At 42.6% G+C, this 18,821-nt stretch overlaps 1 protein-coding gene across 1 annotated transcript in view; it reads right to left on the bottom strand.

The window, feature by feature from the left end:
- Positions 1-7,117: 7,117 nt before the first annotated feature.
- The window catches only part of SERPINE2 (serpin family E member 2), a 53,077-nt gene continuing 41,373 nt past the window's right edge, over positions 7,118-18,821 (bottom strand). Inside the window, exons 5-9 of the mRNA XM_036913815.2 lie at positions 15,478-15,676; positions 13,643-13,743; positions 11,269-11,355; positions 8,402-8,485; positions 7,118-7,420 (exon numbers count right to left, since the gene is read on the bottom strand). Coding sequence (XP_036769710.2) covers positions 7,383-7,420; positions 8,402-8,485; positions 11,269-11,355; positions 13,643-13,743; positions 15,478-15,676 — 509 coding nt within the window. The 3' untranslated portion in view covers positions 7,118-7,382. The remainder of the gene's footprint in view (positions 7,421-8,401; positions 8,486-11,268; positions 11,356-13,642; positions 13,744-15,477; positions 15,677-18,821) is intronic.

Genomic DNA, 18,821 nt, shown 5'->3' with positions numbered 1-18,821 from the left:
AGGTGTACCATCCACAACAAATAAACATAAGCATCTCAACGCCATCAGAGAAAAGAGATTCTAGAAAGCTTCTGGGAAATAAGACAGGAAATGTCCTCCCGCCACGTACTCATCCAGACTACAGAATGTGGGATTCTAGTTAGAGTAGTGATCTTACATCAGGTGAACAGTTTTTCGAAAGGTCTTTAGCAAATTGTGTTACAAACTCAGTATCTCTTTTTCTCTCTCACAAGTGGTGCTGATAATGTGATCCTCAACTTCTGCTGCTCAGAGCAGTTTGCAGAACCTTCACCTACAAGGTTGGAGGGGAACTATCCTGACCCTGAGGTTGTCAAAATTCGGAACTTTGAATGCTTAGGAGTATTTACATATGGAACAAATTTACCTCTCGTTCATTAAAAACTACAAGAGATCCAAGGTCCTTACAATGAATGTGATTTCAACACATTTCTATGTAAGGTCGTTGAACTCAAGTTGTACTTTTTAAAAGCACTCACTAAATAAAATACGATGGGCAGGAATGTAGAAACAAACTATTAATACTTTTGTGGTTCTGTATGAAATAGCTTCAACCTTGAAACCAATCTCTAGGTAGTTAATTTGCCCTATGAGAATACATACTGCCTAAGTTAGATGTGCGGGCAAGAGGGTGCCAGGGTGCTGTCCAACGAACTGGGTGTGTGACCAAGAGCATTCAGTGATGGTTTGGAAGAACTGGCTTTTGACTAATGTCTAATAATCCATGTCAAGAAAACATAAGATATAATGCCTATATGGCAGTTGGTGGATATAGAAGCACTAATACTTGGCTTGGCATCAGAGGAAGACATTAAAGTCATTTACTTTGAAATTCTGAGACCCTTTCCTACCTCATCCCACTCTGCAGTTCTCTAAGCCCAAAGTAGAATTACACCAGAAAACTTTCTTGGCCAAAAATGTACGATTAGCTTCTATGGACTCAGTCACATAAGCCGCATTCTTTTTAGTTCATAATATTTTTATTGTGTGCATCTATAAAATAGGGAACATTACTCTGAAAAATTTTATGTGGTCAGACAAGGGCTGATTTTTGTGTTAAGCAATGTTTAGATCTTGGCCACAAGATGGTGCTCTAATGCTGTCACAGTTCAGTAGCGTGCAACTGTGCCATTATGGGGAACTATTTTCTCCATACAGGAAAGGTTCTATGTGCATAAGCAAGTGATCACAGAGCAACATGACTTTTCAAGGCCACTTGGAGCACTAATAGTCCATGAAAGTCTTCAGAAGCCAGCCTGCCTCTCCCCTCAGCGTGTAAAGTTAAGAATTTGACATGTGAACAATTCACTTATGTTGCTGAGGTGGATGTTTGAGCTCTTACATTTACTGCAAAGAGGGACAAACTGTAGGGCTGTTATAGAAGAAATTTTAAATAGTTTTTGTGGGGGGTTTGGGGAGGAGCGTCCCTTCTTGATATTTTCCTCTACTTCTCTTTTTGTGATGGGAGAAAATACACTACAGAGGCCAGGGAATCTTAGTGTCCAACTTGACACTTTGTAAAACCAGATATGGACATTCTCCCCACCGGGGAGCCAGCTCACACCTCTCCCCAGCTGAGGGACACCCACTGACGATGCCCAGCGGGCAGCATGCCACCCACATCCACGTCCTTAAGCCCACGTGTTTTTCCCTTCAGTGGACCTCTGTGCCATCTCTGCACACCTATTTGTAAAGCCCCTCTACTACTGTCCCCTACGACTAGAGCTGTGGTCCTAATTTCTGTTGGCTATCAGAGCCCTTGAGAGCCATGGTTCTCTCTGTAGGATACCAAGAATGATTGCTGGGTTTTATTCCATCTTGCAAACTAAGAACCATTTTTCCAGGTGAAAATTCATGCAAGAAAAAATCATAATTGCAGTCATGCTCCTGCAATAACAGTTTCAGTGTTGGTAGTGTCTGTGCTCTCCACTAATACTCATTTGTTCTCATTCACGTGTCTGGCTGCCTGTTCATCCTCACTAGCAACAGAAGACTAATGGTTTGAAGAAAAAATTCTGGGAGGAAAACAATTTACAAAATTTAAAACATGAACTTATTTCCCCTTCTCTGAGGAAGAATTCCATTATTTGATTATTTGCAAAATACCTTTTTACCACATCTATTGTGCATTAAAATTGCAAAATGAGCTATTAGGTTTATTCTAATGAGTTTTGCAGAGAGATGAGTGACGAGGTCTTTGAGAGAGGAGGGGCTTGCCTGATCTTCTGCTGACACTTCCTCTACATAAGTTGTTGATTTTAGTATCTCCACAGCAAGAAAACATGTCAAGAAGACCAGGAGATACTTATCAGAATACAGTTAAAGACAAATACAGTCAAAAGTCAGCTGACCATCCTCAGGTTAACTAGCTTGACAATGTGCTGTCCGTGGAGTTCCTGACTACCTGCCGCTGGGACTCAGTTCTTGGTCCTGGGACTGTCTAGGAAAGGCCAGCACAAAGCCCACCAACCTTCTCTTTACCTTTGGTAGCTGGGATTATAAACTTTGGATGCAGGAGGTATTGGCAATAAGAAATTTAAGAATTCACTTCCTTTTTGCTACCTCACACTCAATAACTTAATCTGCAAACAATGTACCTGGAAACGTAGAGCTGATCACTCATTTAGTAAGTTTCTCCTTTAAATCCTAAATCTGCATCCTCTCACGATGGAGATTTGGGGAATCAAAGGGGTAGTTTGGGGAATCTTAAAAGAAATGGGGCTTCAGAGCTAGTGGGGACTTGCACCCTTTGGCTGCCTCAAGCGGACCCTTTGTCAGATGGAGTCTTTCAGCCTTCCCGGGACGGCAAGGACATAGAAGTCACCCATCAGCTTACCCAGTTCTCACCTCTCCTCCCTGCAGTCACCACTGAACAGTCCCAGAAGTGACGGTTGCTAATCTCCTGGCTCGGAGCAAATCCCTCCTCTTCCTACTTAATTTTTTAGACCCCTTGATGTGGAGCTCGTACGTTATTCAGGTTTTCGTTTTCAGAACAACAAAGAGTTACTGGTACAAAAGCCACTCTCGTGCGTTGTCTGGTTATGTTGTGTTATGACTGGCAGCTTTTTCAGGTCACCTGTCATCACCTCCTATTTAGGACAGTCTCAAAGGTCAGTAAGACATAGAGCTTTCAATTTAATTGGGTCAGTGGCTACTCTTTTTCCACTGTGTCTCAGGCAGAATTGAAAGTCCCCATCTCATTAAGGGTCAGAAGTGAATTTACTGAATGTTGGCATCAGTTTTTCCATAGGTCTACTATTTTGTTACTTTAGGAAAATTGCAGCCTGTATCCTTCTAAACTCAGTGTGACACCTAATCTATATGATAAAGTGTTTGCTCAAATGTCTACATAGCAAATACAGATTTTGACACCTAATTCCAACATGTGGAGGGGTTTCCCCACATCACCAATTTTTGGACACCAGCTGACTATCTTACAGTTCAGCTCAATTCTGATATTGTCTCCTGGGAGAGAGCATTGGACCCCCAGGTTCAGGGCTCAGGCCCACAAGACTGCCCCTTTCCCAGAACCTCAGATACCAATTGCAATCGCAGGTTGTCACCTGTGTTTCTGACTCGCTATAAGTCAGAGATTCCTATGACCGCCCCCCACCCCACCTCCTTAGGTTTGATTAATTTGTTAGAGAGGTTCAGAGAGCTCAGAGAAATATTTTACTAGGTTACCTGTTTATTATAAAAGGATGTAAGTCAGGAACAGCCAGGTGTTAGAGGTGCATGGGGCAAGCAGCTTTTCCACGCTCTTCCCAAGCACGCCGCTCTGCTGCTCTGCCCCCGATCTCCAGGTGTTCACCAGCCCGGAAGCTCTGCGAACCCGTCCTTTCGGTCTTTTATGAAGGCTTCACTACACAGGCATGACTGATTTAGTCATTAGCTATTGGTGTTTGATGCAACCTCCAGCCGTTCTCTCCTCCCTGGATGTGGCAGGGTAGGAATGACAAATTCCAGCTCTGCAAACGGTCAGTTCTCCAGGCAACCAGCTCCCATTCTTAGGAGGGCCAGAAGTCACCTCATTAAAAAGACACTTTTGTTGCTGTCATCCCTTAGGAAAATTCCAAAGATTTGGGGAGCTCTGTCCCTCCTGAACTAGGGATTGTCTTGTCAATGGGTTTCAGCCCCGGGCAAGTTCACTATGGATTCAGTGAGACCGAAAATGACAATGAAATGTTCTTGGGGTGAAAGGGTTTATACCCAACTTTATTCCCACGGTGGCAGGTCAATCACTGGAATCCTGTCCACTCAGAGCGAGTCTACATGCAGCAAGCCGGTCTCTGCATCCGGGCCTCTCTGCTCCTGCAGCCATCTCAGTCTCTGTCCTCTGTGCTGCCACCACTCCAGTCTCGTCTCTGCTCTCCTGCAGCCTTGCAGCCGTCCGTGCCACTGTGTTGCCCAGAGCACTGGGTGGAGCTCTTTCTATAGAGTCAATAGCAATGTATTGCCCACACGTGTGTAGTGAGCCAGCTGACCAGGGCCAGGTGAGAATCCTGGTCATAGGTACCCTCACTTTTTCCACAGGGATGAAGATCAAATTCTTGTTATAAATCACAGTATGACTGCAAACATCTTTTACCACAAGGTCTGTAATTTTTGTGGCAGTCTCCATATCTTAAGTTTATTGTAGCTAGTAGGCCTACAGACTCATTGACTCAAAATATAAAAGTTGAATTATGAAAAAGTAGTAGTTTGAGAGTAATCGCTCCCCACCCACACCCTCTCCCCAAGTCCAGAGATTATAAACAGGTTCTAAGAGTCAGCCAGAGTCAGAAACTGGGTATTAACTGGTGAGGAAGGGCTAAACATGAGTAAGTTGGGAGGACCAAGTGAAAAATCTAGAGGACATATAGTCTAGGAACCCTGATAGTCTTCTGGTTTTTCTATGACATTGTAGAAAAAATTAAAGTTCCTGTGGCCAGGATTCTCACCTGACCCTGGCCCTCTTGCTTACTACCCACGTGGGCAATGTTATTACTGACCCTATATAAATAGCTTTGCCCAGTGCTCTGGGCTGCAGGGGTGGCAGTGCCAAGGACAGAGACTGAGATGGCTGCAGGGGCAGGGAGGCCCAGAGGCAGAGACCGCCTTTCTGCATACAGACTTGCTCTGAGGCTGACAGGATTCCAGCACTTAACCTGCCACCATGGGAATAAAGTTGGGTATAAACCCTTTCACCCCAAGAACATTCCATTGTCATTTTTCAGTCTCACTGAATCCAGTGAACTTGCCCGGAGCTGAAACCCACTGGCAAGACAGATATGTTTTCAATTTCTGTATATCATATAGTGGAAACTTTACTAATGCTTTGAAGAGGCACTCAAAAATGGGGCCAGATACTTCAAAATTTAATGTGACAAACTTGTGTTATTGGAGATCAGCCTATCCGCAATGCGTAACAGGGCCACTTGATTAGGCCAAATTAGAAAAGCAAAATCTTCTGGCCCTTTCTAGAATGTGTACAGCTGGAGCCACGGGGCTCAGGGATTTAGCCTTGGCCCTGCAGCCACTTTTATGTTTTCTCTCTTGGACTAATGAACACTTGGCCCTCCTTCTGTAACTTGGATATACACTTGTAACAGATACTTTGCTAAGCTAGGATTCTCTCTTTTCTTTCCGTGATTACATTACTTAGGGAAAGGACATATTTACCTCTGTACCCCCTAGTACTTGGTACCCTGTAGGTAACTGAATGAATGAATGGAGTATATAATTCTCGGTTACTGCTAACAGTACTCCTATTTTAAACTATCCAAAATAATATAACTGAATGGGATCAGAAACCTAGAAAACCAGTAAAGCTGGCTCTAAAAGGTATTAGTGACTATACTAGCATGTTTCCTAGAGTACAAATGGCTGGTGTTTACCCTTCAAAATAATTTTTCAGAATTTGTTCTTAAATATGGTAAATAATTCCCCTTTTCTCCCTTCTCTCTTGGTTGACCAAAGTATCTATACTTACATGGCTGAAAACAGCCAAGCTCAACCCCCTTGACAAATAAGGATTACAAAGGCAAATCGGTGGAGTGCTGAAGATGAGGTTTAATGTATAAAGAGTGATGAGTAAAGCTCATGGATCAAAAAAAGAAATGTTTTTAAGTTTTGTTAAGATATTTTTAAACCAGTCTGATTTAGAGAAGACTGCCCAACACTTTAGGAAATGTGTTAAAAAAAAAAAAAGGCAAATAAAATCTGGTAAATTAGGATCGTGATGACTTCTACAAAAAACAAAAGACAAAAACAAAAATCTTGTCATCTCATAAAACGAACACCCCAGCCTATCCCCAAATGCCAACAGCCACTTTCACTCAGAGCTCCGAGGTCTGGTGGTCCCTAGCAACTCGTTTCTGCATTTGCTGCAAACCCCCGTGTCTGCTGAGAATAACTGCCGTCAGCTGAGTGAACCGCAGCTGCGACTCCAGGTGGGATGACGGTTCCTCCTCTGAAATGACCTATAAACTGAGAGGTACTGAAGCAGGGAATCGTGTTTGATCACCTGGTTTAGAGGGAAAGTGAAGGAAAAGGCCAGGGGCTTTGGGTTTTCTGCTGTCTGCCTAAGTGCAGAGGTTTATTAGAAGGGGGTGAGGTATTTTTAAAAGGCTCTGTATCTTTTGTTGTATTTTCAAGTAGCAGAGAAATAGCTTTTTTTTTTTTTTTTTACTACTCGTAACACTTTATTTTTACTTTGTACAAAATACAAAAATGCAAATCCCAAGAGGAGAACAGACCAGTCATGACAGGCACACCGCACAACAGCAAACCTTGTCTAGCAAGACATTAGTTTTTTAAACTTTATTTTAGTGAGTACATGCATTATATAAAACAACAAACACACAAAGTGGCTAGAGATTTTTGCTATTTCTACCCCCAAAATAGTGCTTAGAATCAAGACTTTGGATGGGACCAAAAAAAAAGAATTAAGAAGGCCAATAATATTTTATTTTCATAAAAAAGGAAAGCTACCATAAAATGTGTATGTGGTTTTTTTTTTCATCATACTGATTAAATTCTTCTGAAAAGCCACAAATATGAACAAAACAAGAATTCTGAACTGGACAGTAAATACTGAAGAGGGCTGTTAACCTGGGTAACTGCTCAGTAGTTTAAAGAATTATTTAGACATTTTGAAGCCTTCCTCTTCATTTCTCAGCACAGTGTTCCAGCCATCCTGACCTTTGTTCCCTGTAACACACCTCAGAATATAGACACTAGCATCTTTGAGTCTCTGTTCCTAAGAACTAGTTTTGAAAAAGAAAGCAATGTACAAAAATATTCAACAGAACTATGAGAGATGTAGGAAAAGAGTCTTCTTAGCAAAGCCTTCTTAACTTTGCACAGTTTCTTCTGTGTACTCTTCAGGGCTTGTTTATCTGCCCCATGAATAAGACAGCACCTACAGAATAAAAGGAAGCAATGTATAATTTCATAAAAACAGTTCTTAAAATAAGATGGAAGGTATATTTAAGGGAAGGGCCCTGGGCGTGCTCTACCTGTTGCTCTCAAGCAGCGCTAATAGAACTTTCTGCAAAGATGGAAATGATCTGTATCTTCACTGTCCAATATGTTGGCCGCTAGTCCCATGTAGCTACTGAGCCCTTGAAATATGGCTAGTGTGACTAAGAAACTGAGTTGTTAATTATATTTCATTTTAGTTAATTAAAAGTTAAAGTTAAAAAGCCACATGTGACTAGAGGCTCCTGTACTGGGCTGTAGGCTCTGGAGCATGCTAATTATGACATTAAAAACACAATGAGAGAAAAGGATAAGGAACTGGCTTATGTTGTTGTTTTTTTAAAAAAGAATAAGCTAAAATGTATTAGTTTCTACTTGGTCCTAACATGAAGCCAACCTCCGCACAAAGACAATCTTATTTATTCTTCATAATTGTATGAAGAGGTAGGAACCATTGTTATCCTCATTTTAAAGATGAAGCTCAAGGACAGAGCCAAGTCTGAACCCATGACTTAGATCCAAGATGTACTGAATTAACAATTCTCAAGTCATAACAACAGAGGGGCTTACAAAGGGTGGAGACATGTAGCTTCTTACAAAGTTTAACTGCTGCCTTTATAAAAATATGAAAAAATATCAAGAGATGTCAAAAATGCTCCAAAGGGTGGCAGGGCTGTCACCATGTTAAAAAACAAAATCTAAAGTCCTGTCGGTATTTAAAAGATTCCATCACACTCTATAAACACAGCCTTGATTTTTCTCTCTCTTCAAGGTGGGTGGTTGGTTACATTATTCCAAGTGCTTCCAGTTGTTGACACAAGGGAAAGGAATTAAGAGTAGCACCGTCAGATTCAGGCTACCACGGGCACTATCTTCCTGAAATCTAACAGCGAGTGAGTAATGGAAGAGGGGACTCACTTACCTGTAGGGTTATGTCGGATGAAAAACAGAAACGGTCTGTCTACTATAAACCAGGGAGGCGATGACCTTGCAATTAGAATCGCAGCTGTAAGAGGAAAGGGAAAACGTGCTGTACTCTCAGCGTGAGACCAGCAAGGCGACTGGCTGGCTGGATCCCCCGTGCTGGTTGGAGGACGCATCTCATTCCTGCCCATAGGCTGGCCATGTTGTAACAGGCCCAGTGGTCACCTGAACACCCACCATGGGTCCAGGCCCTTTATATTTACTGTCTCATTTAGTCGACAGAAGCATCATCTTCTTTAATAAACATACTTACTCCTTGTAGGATTTTTATGAGGATTAACTGTCATAAAACATATTCCAGCTCTTAAACAGTAAACACCCAATGTATAGTCACTGTTAGCAGCTGTTCTGTATTCACACCATCTGCCTTGCTGATGAAGGCCCCTGGTCCTTGTGGTCTAATCCAGATCCTTTCTGTGTATCAAGGCCCAGCTTAGTTCTCGACCATTCTGTCTGGGCCATGTCCTGGCAGCTCATCCAGGTTTCCTTCCCATGGGAAGGTAGATAACTCACTTGGGAGTCATCTATATTGCTGTCCAACGCATTCAGTGCAGACACTGGACTTACAAAGCAAATGTCCTTAGTCTTGCACGCTTACTCTGCCATGCTTACCGACGTGGCCTCAGTTTAAGAAGCCAGTGACGTGGCCTTGCAGGAGGGTAGGTACCAGGCATCAGCTGCCCCACCCTTACTGCAAAGGCCCAGTCCCCTTCCTCGAACCCTGGAAAGTGCTAACAACTTGGACTTGATTCTACAAAGGAAACATTGGCAGCTATGCCGGGGCAAACCATTCAGCCCAGGATTATTAAAAGCAAATCAACAGTGAGTAGGTGTTATGAACTGCATTGTATCCCCTCAAAATCCCCATGTTGAAGCCCTAGCCCCAAATGTGAATGTATTTGGAGACAGGGCCTTTACGGAGATACTGAAGATGGGGCTCTAATCCAATAGGACTGGTGTACTTATAAGAGAAGGAGACACTAGATGTGTGTACAGAGAAAAGACCATGTGAGGACACAGGGAAAGGCAGCTGTCCAAGCCAGAGAGGCCTTAGGAGAAATCAACTCTCCCAACACCCCGATCTTGCTTTTCCAGCCTCCGGAACTCTGAGAAATCAACTTCTGTTGCCTAAGCCAGATCTATTCCAACTTCCTATGGATACTTAGGGGGCATAAAAACCAACTTAAGATGGTTCTGTTTTTTTCTTCATTCTGTAATCCACTGGGGAGAAAGCAGATGTGGATGGTCTAATTTTCAAGGAAGGCTGCATATTAATCCTGCTGTAACTTAATGGTTGCTTGTTAGTCCTTCACTTTATCCTGGACAGACCTGACTGGCTATTTTCCTATTAGCCGTAGCTATTATTTTATGTTTCAATCTGAAGACTGGACTTATCTGCCAAGAAGAAGCCAAAATATGCTTTATCATCCTGAGAGCAGGGGCCAGCAAATACCACCCTCAGGCCAACTCTGAGAGGGGTCTGTGACATACTGAGTTGTAAGAAATACATAGTTGCTCATTCACATGGCCAAATATGTATTTCCCATGTATATTTGGTCTTCATCCACAGTTCCTGAAAACACTAGAGTCTTAAAGGTAAAACAGGTATTTTGTCATGTTAATGAGAGACTTTTTTTGGACCCCCACCCAAGGGCAGGGGCTGGAGGCTCAATCAGCCAATGGCCAATGATTTAGTCAATCATGAGTATGCATGAAGCCCTCACAAAACCCATGAGCAGAGCTCTCTCTCTCTCTCTCTCTCTCTGCTCTGCCTGTTCTGCTCGGATGGGTCCCGCTTCTTGGTCAGCGAGAGCTTCTATGCTTGGGGAACTAGAATGTCTGCACGTGCCACTGAGCCGGGCCCCAAGCTCTGTGGGGGGGAGCTCCTTTACTTGGGACCATGCCCTATGTCTCTGTTCATCTGGCTGTTAACTTGTATCCTGTACAGTATCCTTTATTAAACTGGTAAACGAAGTGTTTTCCTCAGTTCTGTGAACTGCTCTGGCAAATTAATCGAACCTAACGGGGAGGTCAGGGGAACCTCCAATCTGTTGTTGGTAGGTCAGAAGCACAGGTTAACTGCCTGGGGTTTGCAACTGGCACTTGGAGTTGGGAGCGGAGGACAACCGTGTAGGACGGAGCCCTTAACCTGGGAATCTGGTGTTGCCTCTGGGCAGATAGCCTCAGAATTGAGTTCTCCAACACCCTGCTTGTGTTTGAGAATTGCTTAGTGTAAATATGTGTGGGAAGACCCCCTCCCACATATTTACACACTTTGCAATCGGGTACCTGAATGAAGCTAGACAACTGTAACTGCTGTGTATAATATTGTTACTGCTATACATATACCTAAGGAAAAAAACACACCATTGCATTTGGTGTTGGGCGAGTAGGAATCACAGTCAGATCACGTTTTTATAAATGAAGTTCATTGGAACACAGCTATGCCCATTTGCTTGTGTCATCAAGGCTGCTTCCACACTACAACGGGAGAGCTGAGAAGCTGCAACGAGGACTGTGTGGTCCCCAAAGCAGAAGTTACATACTCTCTAGCTGGCCGGAAGAAGTTTACTGACTCCTGTCCTAGAGGAATTCGTCTCACTGAGATGCTTCCCTTAATGAAACAGACTCTGAGCTTCACGGACAAACATCCTCCGTCTGTCTAAATTTCACCATTGTCTCCTGAGGTTGATGCACAGTACCTGGCCAGAAATAGGGCTCCTTATGTATTTGACGAGCAGCTGAGTGGACTGGCCACGCCTACATCCCCCCAGAACCAGCCCACCCATGTGACCCGCTGCTTACTCGTTACTGCTGAAGCTTTGGTTCCATCCTCACTGACTTCAATTTTTGCTTTTTGCAAGACGTGAGAAACATGAAGGTTCTCTGACCCTGTTTCCAGAAAACAAAACAAAACCAGTATTCATAATCGAGTCCATCCATTTGGCTGGGGAAATAACTTCAAAGCCATGGCAAATTCCAAGTCTTAAAAGGAGTCATGAGACGTGACCTCTTACAGTCCTGGGGACCGAAGATGTAGCAGGAGGGTCACCCGTGGTGAATTTCAGTTTCTGTTAAATGAACTACGATGTCACGTCAGAGGTGGGAGTCCTAGACCCCAAATGTGTTCCTGCCTCTCAACGCAACTCTGATCACTAAGAGCTTTATACAAAAATAAAAAGAGCAGAGCTTTCAAAAAGAAGCCCAGTTTTCCAGAGGAAGCAAGCCAACAATGTTATTTTTCAAATACAGAATGTCAGTCAAATACAGGAAGGATTTCAGGTGACATTTACAGATAGGGAAACTGAGGCCCAGAGTGTCAAGAACCCTGCCCATGAATCACATGGCTGGTTAGTGGCAGAGAAAGTGGGGGCTTTTCACAACAAAAGCCACTGATCTCTGGGGCATATCCATGAGAGAAGAGTGTTGAGCATGAGAAGGGTTTAGATTCTGGCCAGGCTCAGAAATGCAACTGTGCCTCTGGGACCTTCTCACGAATTCACTTTCCTTCTCAGCAAACCCTTACTGTTCCAGCAATATGCAGTGGGTGTAGCCTTCAAGGGGCAGGCAAACAGAAGTCACTGTTAGCCTTGAGGAGACACAGGTCTGGATGCAAGAAGAAACGTATTTTCTGTGTGTGGATAAACTGAAGGTTCCTGTGGCCAGGATTCTCACCTGGCCCTGGTCGGTTAAGCTCACTACACATGTGTGGGCTATACATTGTTATTGACTCTATATAAAGAGCTCCGCCCAGTGCTCTGGGCCACACGGTGGCACAGCTGCAAGGCTGCAGGAGAGCAGAGGCTGGAGTGGTGGCAGCACCGAGGACAGAGACTGAGACGGCTGTCGGGACAGAGAGGCCCAGAGGCAGAGACCGGCTTGCTGCGTGCAGACTCGCTCTGAGTGGATGGGAGTTTAGTGATTGACCTGCCACCATAGAAATAAAGTTGGGTATAACCCTTTCACCCAAGAACATTCTACTGTCATTTCTTTGGTCACATTGAATCCGTAGTGAACTTGCCTGGGGCTGAAACCCACTGGCAAGACCCTGTGTCATCTGGTTTTAATTTTCTCTCCTGAAGCTTGGCTCTCATAGGACTGATGGGGAATGAAAGGCAAATTCAGGCCCAGGACCTGCAGGGTTAAACAGCACCTCTCAGGAGCATTTTGGTGCCTGGTCCTCTCTTGAACACCTGTGAACTCCCTCAGAACACTATCTAGTGTTTAGGCTACACAGGATAACCCTGAAGGACAGTGCAGGGTAAAACAATGCTCTCAAAATTTTATTGGGCTGAGGAATCTTGTTAAAATGGATTTGGGTTCAGTAGGTCTGAGTCTGACTCAAGATCCTGCAGTTCAACTATGTTCTCAGGTGACACTAATGCTGCTGGTCCTGGGATAAGAGTCTGGATAGCAGGGGATGAAAGAGCATCAGACACATGGAGCTGCAGTCTCACCAGGGGAGTCCTGTTCGGCCCCAGGACAGGTATCCAGGTATTCCCCTGTAGGCAGCTGACATTGGTAGTGAACTAATTTCTATCCCTCAAGGCGAAAAATCAAAGTGGAGAACAAACAATGCTTAATGCATTACTTTTCTTTGAAACAAGGTTACTGTGCTCTAAATTAAAAAGACAAGGATTAACCATCAACATAACTCTAGGAAAAGGTATATACAGTGGCAAACAAAGGAATAAACACCAGTTGTGTCCTAGACGTTCTGGCAGAGAAAAGTTCTAATCAGACTCCTTTGTGTTTATATTATTTCAGATTAGTGGGCATGAAATATCTGAATATAATAGTGCATGCCTGCTGTTGTTTGGTGGAAGTAAGCAAGTATTTGAGAGCTCAAAAACCTGGATTTTTTCATAGACAGGTGTTAAGTTTGCATTTAAAAAAAACAGACTATAAATAAGAGCCAAATTTTAAGGGACTAAAGACAATATATGAAGTGCTTCTTTAACTACGTAGAGTCACTTGGGCTTCACACGAAATGTATCTGTGAAACATAGGGATGAATGACATGCTGATTTAAATGATGAAGGGTCAGTAGCATCATTTGGTGATGTATCAGATTAGACTTTGGAGAGTTTTAGGGCAACACCTTCCTAATTTGGACCTTTTCTCTCTGAACAAATCAGACACTCAATATGTAACAGTCTTTAAGTTTAAATGAACATACTTGTAATTTTTGTAAAGTTTGCCTTTGATGGATCAAACATCTCGGTGATGCCAAGAACTTTCAATGGCTCCTTCAAATCTGTTTGTGCTACAGCTGTGAACCTAGCATGGAAGCAGAAAATGGGGCAAAAATCATTATACTCTGAATGATATAAAGTGACATAATCAGTGCCAGTGGAACAATGTTTACAAACCGATCTTTTTTTAAGTATGCTCCGAACATCAACCTAAATTTTATCATAAATTTTAATTCCAGGATTTAAGTACCAGGTAAATAGAGAACAGCTTGTCTCTCAAACTCTGAGCTGGCAAAATGAGCAAAAAATAGAAATAGTAAATGGGGTGTTCTCACCCTCATATGCAATAGGGCCCCCCATTCCAGTGCTGAGGGAGAGAGCTACAGAAGCATTTTGATGCTGATGGAGATATGCAGGGAATTGACAAGCCCTGGGAATTCTGGAATATCTGTAGTTTTTTTTCCATATCTAACCAAAGAGCCATAATCTAGCCTGCTGTAAGAACCACCATCGTTACTGGGATGGCAGATGGTCAAAAGAGGAGACACATTCCTGTTAGCTCATGCTGAGATTTTGAAAGCGTATTACTGTCAAAACAGGAGAAAACATTAGAAATAGGTGACATGGTATTATATTGGGTATAGTATGAGCTTTTCGGATATTTATGGGCTACCTGGTCTCAGAGCTATACATATGAAAATGCTAGTTATTAAACCTATCATCATAGGATGTTTTGCCAGGTTTTATCTCATCCTGTGGGGAAGCAACAAGGGTAAGTCAGAAGATCTTTAATACAGGCTATAATGGTATTTTAACATTATAATTATAATTGTATGTATAATTGTATACAGCATATAATATGTACACAATATGTATAATTGTATAACTGTATAATTATATGTATACCTACAATGTCACCATTTTATTTATATCAAGCATTGCCTACATGAAGGCTTATTTTTATAATACAAACAATCTTGGGAGGATTATTAATATTTATTATGAATGGGCTTCTCTCTTAACTCAGTGACTGGAGAATTAAAAACTATTCGAAGTGGAAGGTATCTCCCCCACCCCTGAGGCCTGGAAGGTTACCAGCCCTGGACACTGGCAGAACAGTAACATCAACAAGTTCCTAGAAAGGGGACATTCATTATTTCCTTCACAGATCCGGGCAGAGCATTCTCTGACCTGTTAGATATTTATGATTCAGACAGAATTTGGGATTACTTTTCTCTTGGTTTTAAGTCATAACAGCTCAAATTCCATTTATATCATACCATACTTGTAGGGTGTAATAGAGAAACTCCCCTAAATACTAATGTAATAATTTTGCCTGAGTGGCTTTAAAATACTTCCTTACCACCTAGCTTTTGGACCTGATCTTTAGCAACTTCCAACTAAAACTTAACAAGCAACCAAAATTAAACTCCTTATCAAAACACACAGAGCACTACCAACTCGATTGTACTTTCATCACACTACATGACCATATGCATGTATCTTTTAATTTTGAACAGAATTAAATTTTAAAAGCCCTTGACGTAGCATAAAGAGCTTGGGGTCTTGTGGAGGCTCGGAGACCAACCTGTTTCCTCTCCATCTCCACTCTATCCTGCAGTATAAGCAGCACAGGGGTTTAAAGAAAAAAAGGAAAAAACTTCTACGAAGCCACAGCCTGTATTTCTACCATGCAATTTCTGCAAAATAAACAGGCCTTCTGATGTGTCACATTCTAGCCTCCTGCTGTCTGTTATCTGACACAGTGGTTACCAGGGATTGAGCACTCATTTCCTTTTTGAGGAAGGGAGCTACTTACTTGGGCAGGATGACCTGTACCCTCTTGGCCACCATGGCGCTCATCCAGCTGTCTATGGTCTTGGTGCTGATGTGAGGGATGATGGCCGACAGCGGGGTGGAGCTCTCGGTGGGCAGCACAACCAACATGCTGATGCTTTCCCCGTGGTAGGGCAGTTCAATGAAGTTGTACCATATATCATTGGGGGTGCTTGTGAACCCTAAAGAAATCAGATGCAGGTTCAGTGTATCCTGGACGACTTCCAGAAATGGCCTGAACGGTTGCTGATCACCAGAGAAGAGTGGGAAGAGAACAATTCAGTTTGAGAACGTCTCTTTCCTAAATACCGTCTCCTTAGAAGGACCAAGATAAGGACAATTATTTTCTCCTTCTCTGGTAAAAGAATTCTTTCTTCAGTCTAGACATCTCTGAAAGCATGCCCTGGGGCGTCACCAAAATTACACTAATTTTGCTGAGTAGAATTTAACTAGCTCATAATGCTCTCAGAATAGAGAGCTTTGCAAGAAGCTGACCTCATTGAATAAAAGAATGAATTTGAACTGCCTTAGAATGATTCTTTTGGCTGAGCCTATGTGAGCTGGTGATGAGAAGGGAGGGAGGGAAAACACTTCCGCCATTTAAGGTCCATTCTGTGCCAGGCCCACACCGACCACTCGGACATGTTCAGAATCTACAGCACCCCGCAAGGCAAGTATACAAAGTCCTATTTTTCAATGGGGAAATTCTCTATAATACAGAAATGAAGTCACTTCTCAGGAGACAGACACAAGGCTAGGAAGTGAGGGCCAGGATTCAGACTATGTCTAAGTTTAACTACATCTAACTTATATGTCTCGGAAGCACCTGACACTCCATTCCTCTTGCAGATTCATAATATACACCAGGACGATAAGGGCTCTGAGACATTCTGAAGTGAAACTGTTGAACTCTAGCTATCCCAGGTTTCCCAAACTAATTTGATCCTTCTACGCCATGTAAAGTATTCAGAACACATAGCAGCTGAGCCGCACAACTGAACATGGACCCGTCAGCGGGGATGAAAACCCAGTCAAGAACAGTGTCAGCTAGGAGTCCAGCTCATGGGCCATCAACCCCCTGGGGAAAGGGTCTTCCTCAGAGCACGCCTTAGGATCCTGGGAACCCTTTACATTCAGCATGTAATGAGTTGTAAAAATTAACTGTGTGAACAGAAAATCAGCATTTCTAGATTTATAGTGGATCTCTGAGATGTTTTATTAAGCACTTCAAACGTTTCGAGAACTGGGTGACCCTGGTGAGGTACTTAACTTCTGTGTGCCTCCTGGTATGGAGAATGGAGACACCAGAGGTGTTAAAAGTGTGTACTTCACATGGTTATTGTGATGATTAAATGAGAACAAATATATAGGGTGTTCAGCAGGGCCTGGCTGGTGGGAACCCAGTGAAGGCTGGACCCCTCTTTTCCTCCTCTAATAACCTGGAAGGACAAGGTATCTAACACAGAGAAAAGGGTGAGTTTCTCTCATGATTTTTACTGTCTTTTCTTCGGGATGGCCTCTGCCAATCACTGTACATGAGACAGGGAACCTCACAGGCCAGTTCTCCACACATGGGGTTGGGAGGGCGGGGGAGAGGGTGCGAGAGACAGTGTTTTGCCTTTGTTGCATAATGAACACTTTAAGCTATAAAACATGATAAAAAAATAGTGAAGCTATTGGACTATAGGACACTACAGGATGACATTACAGTTTCTCCTTAAGGAAGAAATATGGGGGCGATTTGTGGGGCGTTCAGTACACCTGCATGGCTACTCAGCAGCCTGCAGCCTGGCTCAGCTCTGATGCACATGAACTCTCTCTCCAGCCTGGTTCCATCTCGGGCTGCCTGAGAATCAAAGATGTGATTCTTAATCTTTACTTTTACCCTGCATAATAAAATGGTCTCAGCAGCAACCGAAAACTCAATAGGGAAGTCAGAAAAAAAAAAAATCACTTCCTAATGAGCCCTTTAATCCTCAAAGAAAACATTAGGTCCCTACTCTGGCAGAGCTAATTTTTAGAAGCTGTGAAATCGGGAAGTAGTTAATAAATGATTGTACCAGGGCATGAAATAAGGACCCGGAGGCATTCATTAACCATTTCTGGAAATGTTTACTGTTCTGATAAGAAGGATCAGGGTCATGAATAATGAAAAATTAGGAGCTGGGGTTTGTTCCAACAGGGGAGATAGCTTCAACATCACCAGTTAATCCAGCCTCAACTGGATATATCACTTACTGTACTATAATATGATTAACCACTAACCATTTTGTATCAAGTCACACCTGCCTGAAGATCCATTTCTCCCTGGCCTCGCTTCTGCTTCTGATCACAGGAGCTGATGGCAACTGTCAGCTAGGATGCATCTATATATACCCTTTCCATGGGGTGGCTTGAGAAGCCAAGAGACACAACAGACAAAATGACTCTTTCCCCAAACGCCCACCCCATCACTATAGAACTGCTTTCATGTCATGGTTTTATAGAGGACAAGTGCTGAGGTTAATATATACCGAATGTGCAAAGGTAATACCTGGGACCGCACATGTCTAGGTGTAGCTTGGAGACAAAAAGGCTAACTTCAAGAGGAAAAAAATTAATTTAAATTGGACCACAAGTGCTTCAATGAAGCCAGGTCTAAAAAATAATCACCAGGCTTAGTTTATCTAAGCAGGACAACAGAAAGAGGTCATTTCTTCTTGGTGGTAAAATGGATACATGGTCATTCAGAAATGTTTCAAACTCAAATACAAAGAGTAATCATTTGAAGTATGACCACTGTTAACATTTTATTGAACATCCTCCAAGATGTGTCCCTGCAGACATGTGAATATATAGAAAGTATTTTACATAAATGAGATGAACCAGCATCTGTTGTTCTAAAACTTGTTTTCTGAAATCAACCGTATATTGTATAATCTTTTTGCTTAAGTCTAAATTTACTTATGATGTGTGTTCCACTATATGTATATATCTAACTTCTATTTATTTGCTAGCGTGGGATGATCTAAAGAGCCTGAATTCCTTGGCATGGGAATTCTGGGACAACGGGTCCCAGGAAGTTCTCCAGACCATGGCCCCCTGCCACCAACAGTGTTCAAGGGGGCCCACTTCCATACTAGAGCCATGACTACGCTTTGTCAATCTCTGTAATTTTTTTAAATCTGACAAATGAAAAAGAAATCTGATTTTGCTTTTATTTGTAATGTGTTAATGTAAGGTAGCTAATGATGAATTGGTATTGCTTTCCTGTGTTAAAGCCTGTACATATTACATATTTTGTGAATTGTCTTTTCATCTTTAAATTTTCAACCTAAAAACCAGTAA

Source organism: Manis pentadactyla, chromosome 6 (genome assembly GCF_030020395.1).
Source record: "Manis pentadactyla isolate mManPen7 chromosome 6, mManPen7.hap1, whole genome shotgun sequence".
In the NCBI taxonomy this organism is placed as follows: Eukaryota; Metazoa; Chordata; class Mammalia; order Pholidota; family Manidae; genus Manis; species Manis pentadactyla.
Note: the sequence above shows the minus strand (reverse complement) of the source record. Positions and strands in the feature narration are given on the sequence as shown.